Source organism: Myodes glareolus, chromosome 17 (genome assembly GCF_982192425.1).
Source record: "Myodes glareolus chromosome 17, mMyoGla1.1, whole genome shotgun sequence".
NCBI lineage: Eukaryota > Metazoa > Chordata > Mammalia > Rodentia > Cricetidae > Myodes > Myodes glareolus.
In genome coordinates, this window is record NC_142042.1 from 48,478,984 (window position 1) to 48,503,992 (window position 25,009).

At 43.1% G+C, this 25,009-nt stretch overlaps 2 protein-coding genes and 1 long non-coding RNA gene across 6 annotated transcripts in view; 1 reads left to right on the top strand and 2 right to left on the bottom strand.

Moving 5' to 3' along the window:
• Sort1 (sortilin 1) overlaps positions 1–2,184 on the bottom strand; it is an 83,195-nt gene extending 81,011 nt beyond the window's left edge. For all 4 annotated transcript variants that reach the window (XM_085677827.2, XM_085677825.2, XM_085677826.2 and 1 more), the window contains exon 1: positions 1,699–2,184. In XM_085677827.2, coding sequence (XP_085533953.2) covers positions 1,699–2,169 — 471 coding nt within the window. In that variant the 5' untranslated portion in view covers positions 2,170–2,184. The remainder of the gene's footprint in view (positions 1–1,698) is intronic.
• LOC146891244 (uncharacterized) lies at positions 582–24,569 on the top strand. Its single transcript, XR_014997632.2, has 4 exons — positions 582–1,365; positions 8,746–8,847; positions 17,028–17,236; positions 24,059–24,569. It is a non-coding gene; the product is annotated as an uncharacterized LOC146891244 (long non-coding RNA).
• Psma5 (proteasome 20S subunit alpha 5) overlaps positions 6,656–25,009 on the bottom strand; it is a 30,101-nt gene continuing 11,747 nt past the window's right edge. Inside the window, exons 3-9 of the mRNA XM_048443502.3 lie at positions 23,543–23,669; positions 20,482–20,549; positions 19,279–19,386; positions 19,083–19,141; positions 17,448–17,550; positions 12,717–12,803; positions 6,656–6,894 (exon numbers count right to left, since the gene is read on the bottom strand). Of these exons, the coding sequence (XP_048299459.1) occupies positions 6,817–6,894; positions 12,717–12,803; positions 17,448–17,550; positions 19,083–19,141; positions 19,279–19,386; positions 20,482–20,549; positions 23,543–23,669 (630 nt within the window). The 3' untranslated portion in view covers positions 6,656–6,816. The remainder of the gene's footprint in view (positions 6,895–12,716; positions 12,804–17,447; positions 17,551–19,082; positions 19,142–19,278; positions 19,387–20,481; positions 20,550–23,542; positions 23,670–25,009) is intronic.

The window sequence follows — 25,009 nt, forward strand, 5'->3', positions numbered from 1 at the left end:
GGCTGGTGCAAGGAAGCTGTGGGCCTGGCATGATTTGCATGAAATATCAGTGTTGTAAATCCTTTCCCAACACCCCACCTAGAAAGGGACGTCTACACAATTTTATTTTCCATTAACTAGGAAGATTTTCCAGTATCTACTCCACTCTATCTGTGCCCAGGCAGAACCCCTTAACCACCCTCAGACAGCTCGCTGCTTGGGCTGATGAGCACAGCTTTTCCTGACTGGAGAATCATGTCAGGTTAACAAGCATGGATCTCAAAAGAATGTCCAAGGGGACACCGAAGTTCCCGAGATCCTGAGATGGGATGTAAACAAAGACAGACCAGGTACCAAGCACCAGCCACCCACTTTCACCTCAGTGTACAATTTCTCTTTGAAAAAAAGGAAAAGAGATAACAGAGAAAACACACTGAACTGAAAATGCCTTTTCCATGTGTGGGTTGCAACAATTGTTAATTTTAGAAAAATAGAGGAGGAAAACGCCCTGGCTGTGCTGAAACCAAGACTTTCCTAACAGTTTCTCAATGCAGTAATGTGTCAAGGTTCAGATACATGTACCCAAAAAACAGAAGCAACACAACTTCTTGGAACATCTTGACCAAGAGCAGGCTTAAGACAGAATCTCTGCCGTATGTTTTATAGTTATTAAAATCCAGGAAATGAAAGAGCGGTCCTGATCAGGGTTCAACACTAAGTTAGAGGTCAGCTTTGAAGGAGTTAGGAAGATCACACACAGAAGCCAATACCAGTACTTCTGCAAAGAGTACTGGTACTCACCGTGGGTCCACTTACAAGGAAGTAGGGCCCACCGGAGCCTATTTTCACAATGGATTTGGAGTAAAGAAGTTCAGAGAGCCCGGGGTGCGTGGAAAAGGGTGGGGTGACAGGTTATAACCTCGACTCTTGTTTGGGACAGTTGGCAACTCTGTGAGGTCATCAGATGGATTTTCTGGATAATTCTGGTCAGTCCTGCAACTGCTTCTAATCTAGGTCCTAGAGGCCCTGTTGTGTTCTTTGGGCTCTGCACACAGAATTTTGGGTTTTGGTTCGGGAAGCCTCTCAAGGTCATTTTGGGTCAGGTCAGAGGGTTCTGCGCTTGCATCCCGAGAAAACATCTTGAACCGTTTTTGAGGAGTAGCCGAGATGTCATTTTATGGCTGGGTTTCAATGTCATCGTCATTTACATGCGCGTTCCTTTAACTATGGAAACACAAGCCGTGACCTAACAACTGCTGTGGGATTTCTGGACGCCAACCTCACCACCCCCGAAAGTACCGACCCAGAAGAGGGCACACCTCTGCTTCTGGGTAGCCCAACTTCTCCTGCAATCACTCAAGGGGTAATTATGCCTCCAGCTTCCTGGTAGGTAACAGCGTTGGTGAACCCGATGTTCTTGATTCGGGGTGGGGGCTGGGGGCAAACGGGGATGACCAGGAGATTCTGACAACTTAAGAAGCAGAAGCAAAGAATGCGACGAGTGAAAGTCTCGGATTGCCTCGGCTGTGACGACACACAGCCCGGCGGGCCGCAGCCACCGGGACCCGCGCCGCCCCCGCGCCCCGTCGCCCTCCGCAGCCGGGGTCTCGCGCCAATCTCTTAGCGTGCAGCGGGGAGCAGGGAGGCCGCCGGGGACCGCAGACCGGGAAGGGCGGCTCCACTGTGTGTGTGGGGGACTCCCGGGCCCCGCGCGCTCACCTGGTGCGTGTTGTTGGTCAGCTTGGCGACGAAGTCCGGGAGATGGCCGCAGCCCTGGTCCTCGGCGGGCGCGCCGCGGCGCCAACGGCCAGCGCGGGGGACGGGGCCCCCGAGCGCGGCGGCGCGCAGCCCCCAGCTCACTCCGACCGGCCCGGCCCAGCGCAGCGGAGGCGGCGCGGGCGGCGGCGGTGCGTCCAGCCGGTCCTGGCCGATGGCGGCCGGCGGCAGCAGCTGCAGGAGCAGGAGGAGGCCGAGGGGCCAGCGCGAGAGGCCGTCCGCAGCTCCCCGGGGCCGCTCCATCGCCGCCGAATGCAGACGCCGCTGACACCTGCCACCCGGCGCGCCCGCCCACCCCCGCCGGCGCTGCGCCACACCCCCGAGCCCGGCCCGGCGCTGCTTGGATACGCGCAGCCGGGCCTCTCCGCCCCCATAGGCTGGCCGCCTGTCCTTCTTCCCCGGCCCACTCCTCATTGGCTCGCGTCGCCTCCGGCTTCGGGGGTCCTGGATTCGGATGCCAAGATGCGGGACTGATTGGCTGGAACGTGGCAGGGACGGCTGAGGTCATTCCCCACCGTCGCTCGGCGTCTGCGGGCTGGGGGCCCGGAGTTGGCCTGGGGGCTTCCCCACCCCTCCCGGCTCGGCCCCCGAGTTCGCAGCGCCTCCCGAGACCCTCGGGTCAGGACTGAGTCACGTTGCCTTCGCTCCCTGCCCCCGCCCCCTGAAATGCTCCTCAAAATTCCGTCGGGGGAAACTGCGTCTGGAAGTCAGGGAATTCCTGAACTCCTCTCAGCTGGAAAAGGGGCTCCGACGTAAACTGGTGCATCAGGATTTTAACCCCGGCCCTCTGGCTCGCCCATTGTCTGCTGAAGGAGCCAAGAAGGTGAATGCGAAAATCCTATGGAGGCAGATGAACATCGTTACACCCGTGACTCATGCAAGCCGCAAAAGTCTTTCCAAACACGTTTGGCCTCGCTCACCTTCCTCGTTTGCGTGGAGGTAGTCCAGAAACGGAATTACTTATTACTTATTGGCTTCCCTGGACTTGGAAATGTAGGTAACTTTGCCATCAAGTGTAGGTAAACGGGAAGAGAGTTGCCTATATATATGATCATTTCAATACAGGCACATCGTGATTTTAGTTAAAATAAAATACCCTTAATCCTGCAGTGAGTGCATCGCACCAGTTCCTTCTCAGAATATGATGCCTCCTAAATTAGTACCCCACCTCCAGTAAATAAACCCTCCACTGTTCCCTACGCCGCAGAAGCTGTGCACACAGCTTCCAGAACACGCACTGCTGGTAAAACCAGTTCTAAACCTTTAGCTTCACCTCTTCACACAACGTCTCAAGCTGTTTAATAGGAGCACACAAAGCCAGACAAAAAGATACAAAGTGTGCAAAATCTACACCAGAAAAGAAGCAAACGGGAAGTGACTTTTAACTTTAAAGTAACAGTAAATCCAAATGAGAATTTGGCTCTACAGAGAAATGGTACCACCCAACTCCAGCATGTCCTTCAAAATACTGATTTTGTTTTTTGCAAACAAAAATATTTACATATTTAGGGTTTTTTTTCCCTCCCCAAAACCAGAGTAAGAGATGAAATGTGAAGCCTTTGAATGCTGAGCAGGATGGCAAATCAACAGAAAAAGTCCTCCAGTTTCTGAGCTACAGAACAAGATGAAAAATGATGAATATTTCTTTCTGTAAATATGTCACATTATTTTTTAAAGTACGGCTTATGTTTAATTCGTGCCAACTATGGATTAGGTCACAAGGCAGCCTGTTCCAGTAGCATGTGATCAGTTACGGAGGGGAGAAAAGGGGCTACAAAGGAATATTTCTTTGTTTGGGTGACGAAGATGAATGGTCTATTGTCTTACTATGGGGAAAGAAGAAAGCTAACTCAACAGTGCCACCTGCTGGAGACACTACCAGATTCATCTTTTAGCTATTTGGTACAATTGTTTAGGTTTTTGTTTGTAGGTTTATTGGAAGAGGGACCATATCTTGTTTTTGAAGCCCAAGGTGGCTTCAAATCTTTGATTCTCCTTTCTCAGTCTCCTACATTGTGGGACTTTGGGCATGTGCTACATACCACTCCAGGATCAACCTTTATTTTTTCAATATGTTGCTTTTAGTTATGTACCTAACAGCATGCTAGATTTCCTCAAACTGTTGACATGTAACTTACCCATGCACCGATTTTTTTTTATTATTATTTTGCAACAAGGGGGATTAAACTCAGGATCTTTCCCATATTGGGCAAGTGTTCCACCTCTGAAGTATAAAATACTACACATGAGATCTTTCTTTCCCTTCATGTATGTCCGTGAGTGTTGGATCCCCTGGAACTGGAGTTACAGATAGTTGTGAGCTGCTATGTGGGTGCTGAGAATTGAACCCAGGTCCTCTAGGAGAGCAGTCAGTGCTTTTAACCACTGAATCATCTCTCCAGCTCTATGAGAACTTTCTTTATTCCCAGAAGTATGTAAATTTTACAAACATGTAAAGTTTCCCAGCACCCACATGGCAGTTCATACCCATCCAGTTCCAGGGTATCGTAACTAAAAACTATGCTCTTCCCAAATATATTTGTAGCAAAAGTATTAATAGGCAATTATCACAACACCATTCCCTTCCACAGTAAGGTCATTTCTTGGAGACAAGTAACCTCAAGAAAATGAAATGTCTTTCTCTTTAAACAATGCATAGTGTAATTATAGCTGCAATGCATTTACTCTTCTCAGTTACAAAGTGCAGACACGCTGCCTTGGAAATGGGAGGAAGAACTGTAACCTGGGAGAGCTACGGTTTTTCCCTTAGCTTCTTTTCCTCTGTATACTTACGACTGATGCATCTCACCTCTTCAAAACAATACAGCCATTTCCACTTCTGCATTAATCTACAGTGTTAGACTCAGGCTTAAATCACAGCACCCACATGGAGGCTCGCAGCCACCTGTAACTCCAGTTCCAGGGGATCCAATGCCTTCTTCAGGCCTTCTTAGGCTGCTCACAAGACTCAGGCTCATGTGTGCACGCACACACACATGAAAGGGAATTACTGTCTCTTATCCCACTAGATGTAATTTTTGTAGACCGTACGGAGACCACAGATGGCATTTTCACAGCTATATCCAGTGCATTACTTAACATACAGTAGACAGCTTCCTCAAAGATTTTTTTGAATATTATTTATTTATTTTAAATTTTAATATTATTATTTATTTATTATTTTATACAATATTCTGTATTGTATAAAAGATTTCTTAAATGACTAAGTTGAGGGGCTGGAGAGACCTGAGTTCAATTTCCAGCACCCTGTTCCAGTTCCAGGGGATCTAACACCTTCACATACAATTAATTTAATTATTTTTAAAAATCAAAAAATGACTATGTTGACACAGGATTTTAAAAAATATTCTTTATTAATTGAATTGATTCATTTAACATCCAGACTGGAGTATCCCCCTCCTCTCCTATTCCCTTACCCCACCTTCCCTCTGAAACAGGATTTTTAATGTAGAAGTACTACAACTTAATACAACAGTGACCAGGGGCTAAACGAATCTCACATCGTACTTTATAACAGGATTAACATCAATAGAAATCTGTGGAGGTTGACAATAAGCCTGCACTCTCTACTTTCCTTGTGTGCACTGTATGTTTGCGTGTGGCACAAGTTCCTCCTTCTGTGAACGGCAGTCTTCAACGTTCATCAGCACAAGCTGCTCTGCACTACACTATGGATTTTGCGGGAATTCAGCTACCCAAATAGTCACTATTCAACATCAAATAGTTCTAATGAAGCAGCATACAAAGTCCCAGCAAATAATTCTTAAGCTATCAATAAACGGCAATTGATTCTTTACAACCCTTGAGCTGTCATGTCAGATAGTGCAAGCACATCTCAAACTGCCTGATATTCAAGACCTGGTGATTTGAAAACTTAAAAATCTTAGATCAAGTCCCAACAGGTTTTTTTACTGTTACTTTAAAAACAATTTTACATTATTTTTGTTTGAGACAGGGTTTCTCTGTGCAGCCCTGGCTGTCCTGGAACTCGCTATGTACACCAGGCTGGCCTTGAACTCACAATTTTAAAGATGTGTATGGCTGCTTTGTCTGCATGTCTGTGCACCACATGCATGCCTGGTGTCTGAGGAAGCCAGAGAACGGTACTGGAGCCCCTGGGACTGGCGTTATAGACGACTGTAAGCTGCCATGTGGGTCCTCTGGGAGGGCAGCTAGAGATGCTAACCACTAAGCATCTCTCCAGCCCTCCAACAGTTCCATCTCCTATGTCCGCTGACATAGCTTTGGGCTCATCTGTCAGTAGTGTTCCTATGGCCATTTCTGAGGCTTGAATGGAATGCCTGTTAATCTTAACCAATTATAGGAGAGCAGCTCCTTAGAGGAGTTCATAGTGCATTCCAAAGTCCAGCAGAAACTACTTCTTAATTTTTTACGGTTCTCTTATACAGCTTAGTATAGCACTCTCATTGCTACTGAGGTGAAGGCCATTCCTTTGTTTTTTCATAGTCCTTAACTTCACAAAAGGGTACCCTTCCCACACAGTCCATGAAGAAACAAAGAAGAGGGGTAGCTTTAGGGATGACTTACTCCAACTCATCAATATTTTGGGGTGGTGCCCAGGACAGTCTTTTGATGGTCAATGGGCAGTGTCTTTATATAAAGGAAACAACAGAAGTGTTTCCTTAAGAGAGACTCAGACTAAAATGGATTTACAGTGGTATCAACACCTACTAACCACTAGGAGGTGCTGGACTAGTCTGAATTCATCTCTAGCACCAAAGGCAAGAGCTGACTGTTGCAAAGAACCACTACAATAATTTTAGAACAGACATGCTTACAGAATAGGGGTATTAATCACTATCCTTTTTGCCTACCAACATAAGCATTTAAAATTATAAGAGCACAGACGATGAACAAATATTTTAAAATTTTTTTATTTCAGAATTGCTGTAATGTACAGACATCATAAAAAAACACACATATATTGGATATTTTCCATGACATAAGAGCTGGAAATAAAGTTTAAGGGCAATTGGGAGAACTGAAATTGTCCCACAGATGTCTGAGGATAGCTCCTCCTTAAATGTCCTTGATCACTTCCTCCAGTTCTTCCTTAGTGAACATGTGGAAATTCTGACCAGGCTGCACCGTGGCTAGCTGCAGAGAAATAGAAAGGGGTTAGTAAGTAAGCTGAGTCGGGCTTCTTGCTGATGGCCCTAGCTTGGTCAGAGGTGTTGGTGAGGCAGCTGTTTATTAGGAACTAAGGGATCTGCTGTCCTGGGGTGTCCTTTACAGGCAGCAGGTCCCTAAAATAACTCTGACTCCCAAATAAAAATTCTTATTGACCAATTTTTCTATTTTGAGGTTAATCCACCACTAACAGTTATGCAAACTGACATCACTGTTACCTCTTAAAGTTACTTCAGTAAGCATTACAAAAGCAATAGCATAGTACACAGAGCCAGGCCCTGCAATGGTGGCACACACCTTTAATCCCAGCACTCAGGAGGCACAGGCAGGCAGATCTCTGTGAGTTTGAGGCCAGCCTGGTCTACAGAGTGAGTTCTAAGACAACCAGGGCTACACAGGGAAACCCTGTCTCAAACCACACTCACCCCCCCCAAAAGCAAACAAAACACAGAGCTAGTACATTTGTATTTGCTTTCTGCTAGATTCCTTTAGGAATAAATAACATTTATGTGTATGTATATATGTATGTATGTATAGGGTATGTATTTTTCATTATATATGAATATATAATTGTGTTCTTTTAAAAAGATTTATTAATGTATTTTATGCACATGAGTCCTCTGCAGGCATGACTGCAAGCCGGAAGAGGACATCGGATCCCATTATAGATGGTTGTGAGCTGGGAATTTAACTCAGGACCTCTGGAGGAGCCATCAGTGCTCTTAACTGCTGAGTCATCTCTCTAGCCCTCTCTAGTGTCTTTAAAGTCCAGCCCAGCCCACAAAGACAGCTCAGGAAGTGAAGACACCTGTCACCCAAGTCTGACTGCCCGAGTCTGATCCTCAGATCCTGCTGTGGAAGGACAGACTGACTCTTTAGAAATTTTTCTCTAAGCTCATACAAATACCATAGTATGTATGTATGCCTGCCCTTACACACTACACATAGAAAATAAAGTAAGAGTATACATATGCACACACACACACTTGAGTGTAAAAATCAAATTTAGGGTCCAGCATGCCCTAGGCAAGCATCCTAACACTGAGCTATATTCCCAGCCCCAAGGAAACATATTTAAGGCACATTTGTAAACTTCCAAAATGAACTTGTGTGACTTGGATTACTTGTCTAGCCCGTGTCTCCATTTCCTCACCTGCAAAATGGAAACACTAAATATCCACAGAGCAGCAGTGCAGATTAAATGTTAATCCATGCCAAGTATTTAGGACGTTAAAAAGGACCAAACAATTGCTAGCAATCATTCTTTGTTAAGATATTTTCTCTACAGCTGTCTCTGTGGCAAAGGTGGTTTTGTTTAAGGGGAGAAGGAAGAGCATCCAGCAGCACTACAGGAGGAAATCATTTTGGGTACCAGTAATAACCCACAGCTGGCAGTGTAGACCAACACCACCAACCAAAAGAAACACTACATTAAAGATTTAAGTGACAGCATCATCTCTGTGCAGCACAGAACCCCACGACGGGGGCAACCTCGACAAACAGGTGTTAGTTCACATCGGTCTCAACGACAAACAGGTGTTAGTTCACATCGGTCTCAAATGGCTAAAGATTTATTTGGTTTTTAAAGTTTACGCTAATGTGTGTGGGCCTGCATGATTCTATGGGCACATGCAGGAGCTTGTGGAAGCCAGAAGCAGGTGTCAGATCCCCTGAAACTGGCGTTACAGGCAGCTGTGTGCCATCACATGGGTTCTGGGAAACAGTAAGTGCTCTTAACTGCTAGCCACCTTCCCAGGCCCCTCTGCTTGTTTTAAATGTCATCTTTTCCATTCTGTCTTTTTACATTTTAAAACTCAGGTAGGCGGGGAAGACAGAACAGAATTCTGGGAGGAAGAAAGCAGAGACAGGCAGACGCCATGGTTCTCCTGCCTGAGCCAGACGCTGGTTAGACTCATGCTGGTAAGCCACAGTCAAGTGGAGATACACATTAATAGAGATGGGTTAAACTAATATGTGAGAGTTAGCCAATAAGGGGCTGGAGATAATGGGCCAGGCAGTATTTGAATTAATACAATTTCTGTGTGGTTATTTGAGGGCTAAGCTAGCCGGGCAGCGGGACACAGCCTGCTCCTCATACAACAAACGTGTGTTCATATATGCAGGTACATGTGTACATGGAGACCAGAGGACAAACTTGGCTGTTGTTCCTTGGGTGCTTGTCTACCTTGTTTTTGTTCAGATACAAACTATATTTGCCTGGGAATTCACCAAGTAAGCTGGCTGGCTGATGAGCCCCAGGGAGCCTCCTATCTTTGCCTCCTAAACATTGAGATTACAAGCACATACCACTATGCCTGACATTTTTACATGGATTCTGAAGATCAAACTCAGATCTCTGTAAGCACTGCACTGAATAAACTATCCCCCAAATCCACTCTACAGCATTGAGAAGTAGGATTAATTGAAAGTTAGCAGACAAAAACTAGCACAGTCTAGTTCTATATTTTTTTTGAATAAGTAAAATTTGGGAGTGGGGGAAGACATCTAACAATCTGATCTGGGAAAAGATGAAAATAAATGCCTTCATCACAAGCCTATCTAGTAGATTCTCCCAAAAGATATATCCAATTACAGAAATGTCTAAAGAACTTCAAATATATTTTACTAGTACATATTAAGCAACGTATTCAAGTCCAGACAGCCCATAAGTGAGCTCTATTATTAGGGTACTCTAACTATAACTAGAATTCCCACTTCTCTTAACGTAGCTTTATTTCAGCAATGTCAGTGCGAACAGAGATGCAGTATCAGTAAAAGGAACAAGACTACAGGGTAGTTCTGTGAGGTCACTCATGTCCCAGGGGTAAGCCTCCCAGAAGCTTACAGGGGCAAACTCTGAATAAAAAGATCCTAGAGAACCAGGAGGTAAATGAAAACTAACAGGCTTTGAATCCTGCACTGCCTTCAAGTAAAAATAACCCATATAATTCACATAATGATATGCATTTACATAATGAATAAGACGTTTTATTATTTCACTTTACTCTTATAAAACCTCCATGAGGAAGGTGCACAGACATCTTCTCTCTTTACCAATAATCCATGTGTATACTAGAGGTGCTAGCAAACAGGACTTGAGCTAAAAGTCCTGCTCCTCACTTCCTAAGGACACCAGAGGCTCTCAGTGTCACCCGACTGTTAGAACAGTGCTGAGTGTTTGGAAAGGAAGGCCCAGAGGTTCAGGGAGGAGTCAAGGAAGAGGACACTTTTGACTTGTGTATTAACTGGACAATGAAGGAGAGGAAGTACAGGCTGGATGTGCAAATGCATACAAACATGAATGCGATATTTGCAAAACGAGGTAATTCTGTAAGGACAGGAGGAATGGAGGATGAGATAAGAGGATACTGGCTCACATCTCATGCAGAGTTATATTACAGCAGTTTCAAAATCTAGAACCTTAGCTGTGGTGGAACGTACCTATATAAAGTCAGCACCTATATAAAGTCAGCACAGGTGACTCAGTGGCTGAGTATAGCCTGGACTATACAGAGAATTGGACAGCCTGACCCACCCAGTAAGACCCTACTAAAAACAAACAAAACAAAAAACTTAGAACTTAAAAAAAGCAGACATGGGTACAAATCTCAACATAATCATACACCAGTCGTTAAGTAGGCAAAGCTCTAGACTGGGGGGGGGGGGTCTAGAGTGCCTCACTATAAGGCATTAGAGACTAGGAGAGGAGTTCTAGGCTTCTGCTATGAATGACAAGTACACTGGCTGTTCTTATCAACCAGGATGAGAAATATTGGAAGGGGAAGTGGTTTTTCTGGAAAGATAATGTTTAACTTAGGACTATTGAGCAGGGTGACAGCATTAGATGGTCAACTGAGAGTTCTAGAGCTGTCAGGAAACACTGACAAGCAGGAGTTACCACAGCAAGGGGCAGTCTTCAGAACTAAAAAGCGGAAATAATGGTAATGACTAAGGAATGAGTAAGGAGACACAAGATACTGAATATAACTTCTGTTTGGAAAAACAGACTTAGCCATACAGTTATAAAGCAGGTTAAAGAATGTCCCACAGCAGTATAATCTAAGAGTCAACTGACACGGCCAGGTGCACTTCAACAAGCTGAGTCAAAGTTAAGACACAAAGGAAAACTTACTGTACACCCACTTGTATGAAATTCTACAATGCAAAACAAACCTACAGTTCTGAGAGCAGAGGTCAGTCGTGGAAGAGACTACAAGGGGGCCAGAGGGAACTTGGGAGAGGAGGATAAAAATGTTTGTATTGACCATGGTGGCAGATACAGAGTTATAGTTGTCCAAATGGGTTGATGTTACTGTGTATAACTTGTACAGAAAAGTTGATTTCTTTAAAAGACAGGACACACATTAAGTGGAAGACGTTTTTGTTTTTAGAGACAGGGTCTCACTATTGTCCTGTCCTACACAGACTGGACTGGTCTGGACTCTTGTATCATTCCTGTTTCTGCCCCAAGTGCTGGGATTACAGGTATATACCACCATGCCCCACTTGTCTGTTTTGCTGAGATAGTCTTGCTATCTAGTACTCAGCTTTGCCCCTTTTGTGGCAGCCTCTGAAACAAGATGCCAGGACTCTCCATGCTTGCCTTTAGCTAACCAATCTTCCACCAGGGATTAATCCTACCACTCCACCCAGACACCCTGGTTGGTGCTGGTTTGATTTAACACTGACTTGTGATTTATAGCATCTGATATAATAGTGTTTTTCAAACTTCTTTAAAAACAGAAATAGACCTATATTATATATTCTGTATCTCGGGATAAACTCTCCTCTAGCCTGAGCTAGTACTTAAGCGTAGTCCAGCATTTCCCTCATCCTTCCTATCTGTGACGTCTTGTTCTTCAATAGTCCCCATTCTCCTTAATCTCAGCTGCATTCACCCACTCGGCAAACGATCTAACAATTCCTAGGCAAATACAGGAATTTCCCTGTCTACTTCCAAGCCGACACATGTCCCTCATCATTACCACCTTTTCTCTTATCTACTGTTAACATCCTAAATAAGAACATACAGAATTTGACCCGTGGTCCCCAATCTTGATTATTTGCCACCCCTCTATTCCACAACCCAGCAAAAGGAAAAAAGAAAAAAGAATTCCTTTTTGAGTTTTACTTTTTACAGTGCTGAGGAGAGAACGCTGTGTTAGGCAAGCACTCTACTGCTGAGTTGCACCCATGGCCCCAATCCTTTGATCTACTGCATATGCTATAATTCTCTTTCCTCCCTCCTCCAGGATGCTTTCCTACTGTCCTACTCTCGTCACATGTTACAGAGCAATCTGTTCTTACTGCATTCAGAAGTTCTACCCACACCCTAATTACCTGTGTATCCCTTATACCGCACAGCACACTGCTTAGCTAGGGATTGGATTTCCTATATTCTTTGCCTGCATCTGGCATACTACCTAAAACAAAGCTGGGGACCATATATTGGGGTCTCAAGAACAATGCTGAATTAATTTTATTTTTTGAAACACTGTTATCTGTACTGTTTTCACCTTTTTACAGTTTTCTCTAAATTAATTTTTTCTTTTGTTTCTTCAATGCTGCTTTTTGCTAATGTTAACTGGTCATAAGAAAGAACCCTGTTTTTTCCTTCACTCTTAAATTCACTGTACTCTGGCTCCCACCACTTCATTAAGTTATTGAATTATTACTCAAACGCTATCAGTGACCTAAAAACAGTGCACGCAGAATGATTTCCTCAATCTACTCAGTCACCACCAGCGGAAGCGACAACACTGTCAAGTCACAGAAGGGCAGGACAGTACCTCTATGTTCGTGGCGTTCAGCTTCTCCTCCATTACTTGTTTGAGAATGATGAGCGAAGACTTGATGGCTTCTTTCAGTGTCATAGACTTGAACAGAGTGAGATGAGCTGTTAGTGAACACCATCCCTTCCTTCAGCCCTCTCCCCTCCTCCGAAGAAGCGGCTTCGCCAATATTAATAAACATTACATCGTATTATACACTATATAATATACCACATTATATAATAATATAAATATTCAAGTATATGGCAAGTAGATATACTGATTCAGAAGAAAAATGTCTTACTTTGTGCTGCTAACTCCCACATAGCAAATGATCATTGAGAAAGAGAGAAAGGCCACACATCTCTAGTGTATATTTGAATTCCTTGATTTAGAAGATAACATAACCTGGGCAATATTCTAACAATGCCCAATTCACCTAAAAAGGCAATCCAATAATGATTCAGAAAATCCAGTTTTCTTTTTTTTTTTTTAAACCTGTCTTAGGGTTCCTATTGCTGTGATAAACACCATGACCAATAGCATCTTAGGAAGGAAAGGGTTTGTTTCCCCTTAGACCTCTCAGGTCCCACTTTATGACTGAGGGTCAAGGCAGGGAAGAAGCAAAGGCTGTCTGAGGAGTGCTGCTTACTGCTTCTTCCTCCTGGCTTGTTTCGTTTGCTTTCTTTGGTTTGTTTTTGTTTTTGTTTTGATTTTCAAGACAGGATTTCTCTGTAGCTTTGGGGCCTGCCCCAGAACTAGCTCTTGTAGACCTGGCTGGTCTCGAACTCACAAGAGATCCACCTGCCTCTGCCTCCCAAGTGCTGGGATCAAAGGTTTGATTTTTTCACCTGCACAGACGGCACTACCCATGGTGAGCTGGACCCACCCACACCAATCATTAGATCAAAAAAATGTCCTACAGATTTGCCTACAGGCCAATCTGATGAGGTATTCTCTCAAATGAATTTCCACTTCCCACATGGCTCTAACTTGTGTCAGGTTGATACACATAAAATTAAATGAATAAATATCAGGCACCAAGTAGGACACCGACTACACCTCATATCCTCCACATCCAAGATCTATATTACCGGCCAATGGCATTTTATTGTGCTTTGTTTTGCAGCACTGAGCTGATACTATAGGTCTGTGGCAACCCTATGGTGAACAAGTTTACTGGGGACATTTTTCTAAAAGCGTAAGATTACTTTGTGTCTCTGTGCTATTTCTGACTAATTGTCACAATAGTTTGAACTTCAATTTTTTGTTTGCTTTTTTGAGACAGGGTCTCAGTGTAGCCCTGGTTGTTCTGAAACTCACTCTGTAGACCAGGCTGGCCTCAAACTCTGCTTCTGCCTCTGCGTACTGGAATTAAAAGCGTAAACCTCCACCGACTGGCTTAACTTCAATATTATCTATCACCCCCCCCCCTTTTTTTGTGTGTGTGAATGTTCATGTGTGTGCAGAGTCATGGGAATCAGGGTCAATGTGCATGCATGTGGATGGAGGTCGAAAGACAACCTTAGATGTTATTCTTCAGATACCTTTAAAAGTGGTTGAAACCAATCTCTCACTGGCCTGGAAGTGACCCCCAGTGATCCATCTGTCTTTGCCTCCAAAGGACTGGGAATACAAGCCTGTGCTACAGGATCTGGCTGCCCTTCCTTTTTTGATGATACGTGTCTCTGTGTGGGTATACACACGAGAGCAGGGACCCACAGAAAGGGATGCTAAGAACCGAACTCCAGTCCTCTGTAAGAGCAGTGTGTTCTCTTAACCACTGACACATCTCTCCAGCATTGCTGGCTTTTATTAATGAGGATTCTGGGTATCATGCTCACAAAAGAAGCACTTTACTAAGGAATATAGCAAGTCACCTTTGATACTATTGCTGTAATTGCTCTGGAGGGCCACCAGCCTCACAGGCAATGCTAACGCTAACAAATGTAGCAGCTGTCTGACGGCTCTACAGTCCATCTATTCTGGGCTTCTCTATATTCCAAGACACAATAGCACTAAAATGAGGTCAATTAATAACTGTAATGACTTCTAAGGATACCAGTAAAGGAAAGAGTCACATGCCCTTCACTTTAAATCAAAAACTAACAGTGGTAAAGCTTAGTAGAGTTTATCAAAGTTTGAGTTAGGCTGAAAGCTAGCCCTCTTGTGGTAAACAGGTACGCAAGCTGGGAAGGGAAAGGAAAAGCCCTTTTTAAAAATTATTGTATTTGTGTGTGTGGGTACCCATGGGAGTCAGAAAAGGCTGTCAGATCCCTTAGAGCTGGTGTTACTGGCAGTTATGAGCTACCAAATGTAGGTACTGGGCTCTGATAGAGCGGTGAGTACTCTTAACTGCTGAGCCATCTCTCTAGGCCCAAGAGGAAATTCAAAGTGCTACTCCAGTGAACATGTGCCTGGTAGGAAAGTAAAACAGTCTGGGTATGGTGGTGCACGCCCTTAATCCCAATACTCAGGAGGAGAGGCAGGTGGCTCTTTGCAGAGCTTGAGGCCATACTGGACTATACAAGTTCCAGGCCAGCCCCCACAATGGTTACATAGTGAGACCCTGTCAAAGAGAAAGAAAAGAGAAATTAAGATGCGATGGAAAGTTTAGTGGTTAGGAGCATTTACTGCTTTTATAGCAGCCCTGGGCTCACTTCCCAGTACTTACATGATGGCTTACAATCATGTACACCTCTAGTCCTATGGGACATGACACCCTTTTCTGGCCTCCATGGGCACTGCATGTACGTGGTACAAAGACATACAGGTAAAATACCGATACACACAAAATAAAATCTGAGAGTAGGGGCTGGAAAGTTGGCTCAGAGGCACACTGGCTGCTCTTTTAAAGGTTCTGAATTCAATTCCCAGCACCCATTGGTGGCTCACAGCCATCAATAATGTGATCGGATTCCCTCTTCTAGTATGTAGGCAAAGATGCAGACAGAACACGGTATACATAATAAATAAATCTTTCAAAGAAAAAAAAGAAAAAAAGAAAAGTCAAACAGCTTTTTAAGAGCTGACATGAGTTTTAGTGACTGAACAATCAAACCAGTTACAACATTCCTTTAAAACAAAGGCTACTCCACAGCAAAGTTCTAACTTCTTCAGCTCAACAAAAGCTGAAGCAAGGAAGCTGCAGGAGAAAAGCTAAAAGTCAGCAGACGTTGGTTCATGTGGCTTAAGAAAAGCCGGCCTTTGGCCAAGAGGAGGTGGTGCACACCTTTAATCCAAGCGCTCAGGAGGCAGACACTGGCGGATCTCTGTGAGTTCTCGTAATAGCAGATAAATCAAGTGACATCCAGGCTGTAGGGCTTTCATTTCTAGTATCAGGGACTGAGCATACAGCCTCACACATGCTGGGCAAGCGTTCTTCCAGGGAGCTGTCTCCCCTTTTATACTACATAGGTTTAGCTGATAAAGCACAGCAACAGCCTGAGCACTGATCCCAGTTTGGAAACAAATTCTGTGAGAAGACACAGCCAAATCTTTCATGAAAGTAACAGTTAACTGATGCCATAAACTCTCTTGTATCCCTTTAAGAAAGTGTCACGGCCACCCCAATCTCAGCAGCCATAGACATGAAGGCAAGAAGAGCCATGGGAAAAGAATTAAAATAAAAAATAAAATAAAAAGTCTTTGCTAAAGGCTCAGATGATTATTATCATTTTTAGTAATTAAAAAATTGTGGTTAAACTATGAAATCTTTCAAAGATATAATGCTACTGCACACTGTGGTGGTTTAGATAAGAAACGCTCCCCACGGGCTTTAATAGTTGAGTACTCGGTCTCCAGCTGGTACTATTTGGGAAGGTTTAGGTAAATATTTGCTGGAGCAAGTATTCACTGGGGGCAGTCTTTGAGAGCTTAAAGCCTCACCCTGTTTCCAGTTTCCTCTCCCTGCCTCATTCTTGCATTGAGGATGTGAGTTCTTCCTGCTCCTGCCACTGTGCCTGCCACCTGCTGCTATGCCTCTCCATCATGATGGACTCTTATTCCTCTGGAATTAAGCCCAAATAAATTCTTCCCTTTATAAATTGCCATGGTCATGATGTTCTACATAGCAACAGAAAAGTAACAAAATCAGAGAATACAGTATAATGTAGCCCTAACTTTTGTTGAGACTTATCTCTATGCCAAACCCAAAAATACCTTTTAAGCATCCCTACATCAGGTGTTGATGTAAGTGGGTATCCTTATGTGAGTCACCCGGGGATATGCATGGTAGCCTTCAACCATACCCATGAGTCACAAAACCTCAACCCTTCCCATTCCAGAAAGAAAGTACCAGGTGCTCACTTGTCTCAATATCCACACTAGGCATTATCAACTGCTAAGTGAAGCTGTGAGGAGAAAGAATACTACCTGATCTACACAGCAAACACCAGACAACCGGGACGACACAGAGAGATCCTGTCTCCAAAACTAAAAAGTTCAGTGGCTTCACTTCCAGCAGACTCACAACACCAGAATGACAAGCTGTATTAACTTCATTCATGAAAAGTACAAGAACAGACAAATCTATACCGGTAAATACAGTTGCAAATGAGGAAAAAGATTAATAAGTAGATTGTTTTGCTAGAAAAATAGTGTTTGATGTCTTGTTTTAGGTTGTGAGTCCAAAGCGACTGTCAAAACTTAAAACAAAACTCTTCAGGCCTATAGTTTTAATTGCAGAGAAGTTATAAGATTACAGAGACTTATAAAATGACGGAGAAATTTATAAGAATGGTTGATTACCTTGTGGTAAACTTCTTGCAAGGAGCTCTGGGCACCCTCTGAAGCAGAGCCGATTGCTCGAGCATCACACTGTACAAAGGTCCCAGATGGGTCCATATGGAACCTGAAAAGGACACCAATGCTTTAGAGAGAAGCATTTCATGCCACAAATGCCTCAATGAAAGAAGTCTGAGAGCTTCACCCTGCAGCCAGGACATACTATCCAAGTACTGAGGCATAGTTCAGGCACAGTTCCTAAAACTTTTTGTTTTGAGAAAATAATTCTTTTAAAAGGTCCTTACTATTGATATATGCATCTGCACACAGAGAAATGCCACAATGAAACCTGCTTTGTGAGATAACCAAACAATTCACTTAAAATCGTAACTTAAAAAATGTTAAGAAAATCACTAGTAACTCAATGGACCACATTATAACCTTTACAAGAGTCTTTATTTTTGTTGGTTTGTTTGTTTTTGCTTTGTTCCTTTGTTTTGGGAGTTTTCTTTTACATTTTGTTTCTGGTGGGAGATTAGGGAGCAGATTCGAGGGGTCTGGGAGGTAAATGGTATCAGGAAGCATGATGGGAAATCCATGAAGAATAAAAGTTTAAAAAAAGAAAAGAAAATCACTAGCTTCCTCAGGGTCTTAGGAGAGAAGAACATAACCATGGCTCTTATGTACACCCAAGATGTTAACAGAATGACCATGGTATTTATTTTTTTATTATTTATTTATTTATTTATTTATTTATTTATTATGCATACAATATTCTGTCTGTGTGTATGTCTGCAGGCCAGAAGAGGGCACCAGACCTCATTACAGATGGTTGTGAGCCACCATGTGGTTGCCGGGAATTGAACTCAGGACCTTTGGAAGAGCAAGCAATGCTCTTAACCACTGAGCCATCCATCTCTCCAGCCCCGACCATGGTATTTATGACAGTCTTAATCAATTGTCAATCTTATCTTTGACACACCAATGTGAGAATGAAGATCAAGTGGGAATAGCAACAAGGTAACTTCTAACTCTTCCGAGAATTAGCATTGCTTCTACAGAGGTTTTCCATGAATCCCTAAATTCTCACATAAATGGCACAGAAACACTGACTCAGAAGCCCTACTTTTTCCTAACGAATGCTTCTTTCTTTTTACTTTTCTTTTCATTTAATTTATTTGTTTACTAGTTGGCTTTTCAAGGCAAGGTTTCTATGTATCCCAGACTGTCCTGGAACTTGCTCTGTAGACCGGGGGGGCCTCAAACTCAGAGATGCCTGCCTCTGACTCCCGAGTGCTGGGATTGAAGGTGTGTGACACCACCTAGCTGTTTCTTTCCTTTTAAAGCAAAGTGGCTCAAGACTGGTCTGTAACTTACTATGTAGCCACGGACAAACTTAAACTTATCCTTCTGCCTACACTTTCAGAACACCAGGAATATAGGCATGCTCTTCCACACTGGTTTTATGTGGTAGTGGGATGAAACCAAGAGCTTTGTGTATACTAGGCAACTAGGCAAGCACCCTACCAAATTGAGTTATGTTTCTAACCCCTTCTAACTCTTCAGTAAATTTCAGAGTTGATCTAAATGACTAGATCACACTACAAATCATAATCATCACCACTACCCTAAAATAGGGAGGGTGGGAATGGTACTTACAGCTGGGGTCCTTTCTCATCAACTCCTCCAAACAACAATGCTACTCCAAAGGGACGAGACTAGAACCAAAAAGAATTCATTTACAAGAGGCTACAAATAATGAGAATGAGAGTGGGGAAAACATGGGCAGAGGACAAATGCCCTCAGTACTACAGCACAGCAACCAGGCTCAGCACAAGCATCAGAACTAACTCACCATGGCACCTGGATCTGCATCTTCTTCTCCAAACTGCAGAGCCAGATTGGACACAGCTTGGGTGACACTCTCCACCGTCATTGTCTCATTATAGGTGAACCAATGGTTCTAGAAAAAGGACAAAGAATGATACTGCTTCCTTGGAAAAGGGAAACTCAAACACTCCACCACTTCTCTACCAAGTGAAAATTGAGGTTCGCACACCTCTTCCTGTTCCAGAGACAGACCTAGAACTAGAACTCGCAATCCTCTTCCTACCTTAGCCTCTCAAGGGCTAGGATGACAGATCACCTGCCCAAATCAACACCTTCTTGATTAATACTAGCCACTGAATACTTGGAACTACATCAGAGAGGGACTAGTCTGATTGCCACATGCTATGGCATATGCTGTGATCCATGCCATCAGGAGGATCATGAGCTCAAGGTGAGGCTAGGCTGTACACAGAAAGATTGTGTCTCGAGAGGGAGCAGAGGAAAATAAAGGGGAAAAGAGCAGACGAGAGAGCACATGCATGTACACACAGATAAGCTCTGAAAATAAGAAAGGCTGCTGGTCTTAAAGACTAGGGCTAACATCTAAGAGTAAAGTGGCAAGTTCAGCCTTCTAACAGTCAATGTTAGTAACCAAGTGTCAATTTTCCTCAAATACTCATCTTATCCTGTTAAGAGTTTATGTTAAATTATTCTTACATAAGTATGGAGAACAAGCATGCAAATAAAAGCAAAAACTTCTACCTTGCAATTATTTTTTTCTTATATATATACTAGCCTATTACAGTCAAACCAGATACCCACTGATTTCTTTTGTGGTTTTTGTTTTCTATTAAAGAAAACAACATTCTTAAAAAGTCACCTGGTACAAATCATTGCTTACCAGATGAGAACAATTTTATAAGCCTGGCAGAAAAGGCCTTTTACTATGACCACATTCCACCATGATGCTCCACAGAAAGCCAATCAGGGGCTTTCTTTAAGTAAGGTAAACCTGGAAGAAGCTGACCAGAACCTGCTTTAAGCTACAATGCCTAGAGAGCAAAATCCCAAGTCCCCAGGGTTGTACCAGGGGAATCAACCCACAATGTTCCCAAGAGCCATGTCTAATAGTAACACAGACACTTACAATATCACCCAAGTAGCTCTATCATCATTAAACAAGGAGCACATGCATCACAGTAAAAAGCAGAGAAGATGCTGATTTTACCTGTGTCTCCACTCTGGCTTTATCAATTAAAGTTTTAGCATCAGCAATTAGCCCACTCATGGCACAACCTGCAATGTAAAAGCAACAGTGACCAACCGGCCAAAACTTCCTACAACTTTTCATCCACTAAGTAAATACTAAAAATCTGGCCTGGAACCATGGCAGCAATCTCAGAGCAACCAACCCAACAGAATAAATGGGAAACGATGGCCACTGAATACAGGTATAATCATCACACAATAGAAAGCCAACCATGTTGACAGTGAAGTGCAGACAGTAAGCCAGCCAAACATGAATGTCCACATATTGCAGTCTACGAATCCCTTTACAAATCTTACAGAGCACGACACACTTAACATGCATTTTCATCATTATTAGCTTATCTGTGTGTACGTGTACAGTGTGTGTGAGAGCAGGTGCACATGTTCCAAAACACGTGTAGAGGTCAGAACAACTACTTTCACCTTTTACATGAGTTCCAGGGATGGAACTCAAGTCACCAGGTTTATGCGTCATGTGCCTTTACCCACTGAGCCACCTTGCTAGCCCCATGATGCACTTCTGAGCTAAGCAAATACTACAACCAAACCTGAGAAGAAAACTGTCTCACTGTGGACTACAGCAGAAGACCTCAGGAAAACACCAAAAGTCTCTTCAGGTCCCTATTCCAACAAACCAACTAGTTATTTTAGAGAGAAAGCTGCCTGATGGACGAACGTGCCAAGATTACAGCTGTAATTGCTACTTCTACGCCATGACTCAAATCTCAGTCTCAGTCTGTGTTTCCCTCCAAAGCTTCAGAGCTACGAAGTCAAATGATTCTCAGTCCATCTAGTTGGATATTACTGTCTCAACTCACCTCCCTTGTGGAAATCTCTGTCTTCCTTGGCCTTCACAACCAATCAGATCCTAAGTTCTCTTTTGGCTACTGCCTTCATTGAAAAATTTCATAATTTGACTGATGACCAAACACTTGAACTACTAAAAACAATTTTAGAATGTTACAGGAATTTACATGTCATCTTTACACAGGTGGCATTTTTTGTTGTTTTGTTTTTACTTTTTCGAGACAGGGTTTCTCTGGGTAATAGCTCTGTCTGTCGTGGAACTCACTTTACAGACCAAACTGTCCTCAAACTCAGAGATCTACTTGCCTCTGCCTCTTGAGTGCTGGGATAAAAGGTGTGTACCACCACTGCCTGGCTACACCAAAAATTTTCTTAACTATTAACTCCCCTGCCTCCATTCTCAGCCCCTATCAACCTACCTTCAAAAACTGTCAGGAGAATATTCTAAAACTACTGGAATTGCAGTGTCTCACTGTTTAGACCACTTCCTAGCAACACAAAAGTAAAGTCCAAGTCCTTTAGCAGGACTGGGGAGGGAGATTTTCTATTCTCTGACCTCCAGACTCATCTCTTGCCATACAGACTTCACTTTCCAATCATGCTAAAATGTTAATGCCCCCGATATTTTATAGCAGATAGTTTTGCTTTTCTAGGGCCTCATATATGAGCACATGTTCCTCCACTGAGCTACAGCCATTTCCAGCCCTATTCTTATTTTTAGTTTTGTAACAGAACCTTCCCTAAATTGCCCAGACTAGCCTTAAATGCACTCTGAAACCCTGACTGGCTATAGTCCTGCTGCTCAGTCTCACAGCACTGGAATTAGAGGCCTGAGCTGCCACGCTTGGCAAACTCAACCATGATGGCTAATCTTCACTTTCCACTGATAGGGGAGACCGAGGCAATACCTCTTGGTGTGTCTGGGGCAGGTTTCTAAAGGATTAACAAAACGGGGAAGATCCATTAGAGTGTGGGTAGCTGGGCTGGGGCTACAGATAGAATAAAATGGAAAAAGGAGAAAGCCAGGGACCAACACTAGCATTCTTCTCTACTGCAGGTCTACTATGATGTAAACATAGATGTTCACAATGCTTTCATTATGATGACAGTGAACCCTCTGAAATTGTGAGCGGGCCAAAAGAAAGGTTCCTTCTCTTAAGTTGTCAGATCTTTGGTCACAGTGTAGAAAAAAATAACTAATATCCATGACCAATGAGCCCAGATAAAACTCTTGTTTCTCCTTCATATCCTCACTGATCACACTGCACCCCTACAAATAAGACTGCCTGATCCTGGAAGACAAACACCATGTCTCCCTCTTGTCTATAGCTGTGGAGTCTAGTATAGCGTTTTCTATCTCTGAATGAAGTGACATTGACCCACCTCCAAAAGACAGTTGACCTGAGATACAGCAGACGTGATGCTCCAATTGTAAAATCTGCTTCTCTAGCTAACAAAGAGAATACTATGCTCCCACAGTCACCATGGCATTTAGTTCTTATGGCCTTTAAGCAATTAATTATTTTGCAAATGTTGTATTAATTAGGTTGAGTAAATAAGCAAATTTGAATAGCCAACTACAACACAAAGCAGTAAAATGTAAAAGTACACATTGTTTAATGCTACAATGTCAAGAGCCAAAGCAAGAAAATTATACTGAAGACCAGAGAAAGGAGGGTAAAAGTAGCTGGGAGGAAAACAATTAAGTCTAACACACAGGAATAGGGTTGATCTGGTCAACTGTAACACTCTGAACCTTAAACACTCCAAAGATCTTGGAGAATTATTCTTTCTCAGTGGACACCACAATTTTCCATACTATCTTGGCTCTAGCTAGCTTACTATTACCAGGGTAAAATGGTCTTCACAGGAACTAGATTAGGATCCAATCTTTATGTATTTAAATGTTGTATTTGCCAAAGGTTGGGTTATAGTTCAGTGGTAGAACACTTGCCTAGCACCTGAGAGTATCTGGGTTCAATTCCAAGCACTGCAGAAAGTAAAATACGACCAATTTGAAGATGAAAAGAATTTCCGGTAGTAGGTTAAGCATAATGAGTCCTGAGGCTGCTCTACTGTCTAAATTTATGTACAAGGCCTTGAAAATAATAGGGAATCAGAAGACAAGCCATTTACTGTATGATCTTCCCTTGGATCACCGAGGATTAATTAACCAATGCCAAATCTTCTATTAGCTTCCACTTATTACTTACCTATATGAGCATCAATCTCTACAATTTTCTCGATGCTGCTAGGCTCCATTAGTGGGGAGGTAATTCTCTTCTCCACAGCTAGACACACACCCTCTGATGTCTGGATGCCAATGGCCGTAGAACCAAGCTAAAACAAAACAAGACAAACAAACAAAAACCATGCTACAGTTATAATGCAGAGCTCAAAGAAATCTCTGCATACGTCGTATGCAGGAAGAACAGAGAGCACCTAATAAACACTACACTGCTCTGTGAACAGCAAAAGCACTTACAGAATTCTGTACTTTGGAAGAGGAAGTCTGGGATGTGGGAGAACATGGGAAGCTCCATAGCAAAGTGTTCACCTTGAATGAGCAAGGCTCTGGGTTCAGTCCCCAGTATCAAAAATGGGGTGGGCACCCAATAAGGTCTGAACATATCTGAAAACTGACCTATGTTAACACTAATACTGGGAGGAGGAATTCTAAACTTCTAATCATAGTTTTTCTTTTCTTTTTTTTGTATCCCCCCCCCCAGGAATTCATGACTTTTACCTCTGTTATATATATTGGTCTGTCCAATAGATTATGCTTCCCAAACCCATGCCATCTCTGGGAAAGAAAAGAGGAAAGGAGAGTGGGAAAAGAAAGGACCACCATCCTCACTCGGCACAGTCAGCTACGAACTTAATCCAAAGTCATCAGCAGTCCACACTGGGACGTTCACCTCCCCGCACCATTTCAGCCACCTCCTCATCACTGCATGTCTCAATTCTCTGTCTGCACAATGAAGACATCATAACACCTACATCAAGAAAGTGGTACCTACCACGTAATAAACAAATGTCGGTCCTGCTACACTGACACCCCACTCCTCTGAGAAAAGATCTCATCATGTAACTCTAGCGGAGCTGAAATTTGTTATGTAGACCCGGCTTGCGTCTGCCTCCCAAAGTATGAGCCACAACCCTGTTTCATCTTTAGTCTCCTGCTCTGAATGTGTCTCTTATTGATACACTGATTTTAAAATAAATGTTATCTTCATCATATTTCTCTCAAGAAATGATACTCTCTGTATTGTCTGTAAGTTAAAAACCAAATGAGGTTCTCATAACCACAATCTTTCACCTCCAACTTTATCACTCACTATTGACAAACCCTTAGCACAGCTCAGCCTTCAGCAACACTAGCCCCATCTACAAGAACCCTTCCTAAAGCTGTCTCCTGTAGAATACACTCTTCCTTCTGCCTCTCCAAATTTATCCACTACTCAAAGCCTCCTAAGACCACGTTTCATCCCCTGGATTCCCACTGTATCTACTTAGTTCTATAAAACAATGACCCATCAACTATGAGCATCAGACTTGATTAAGCCTGTTATGGTAAAAAAGACCCACAGAATTCCATGATTTTTTTTAATTTAATCCATTTTTATTTATGTGTTTCTCTGTGTGTATGTGCACTGTATGAAGCCAGAAGAAGGCATTAG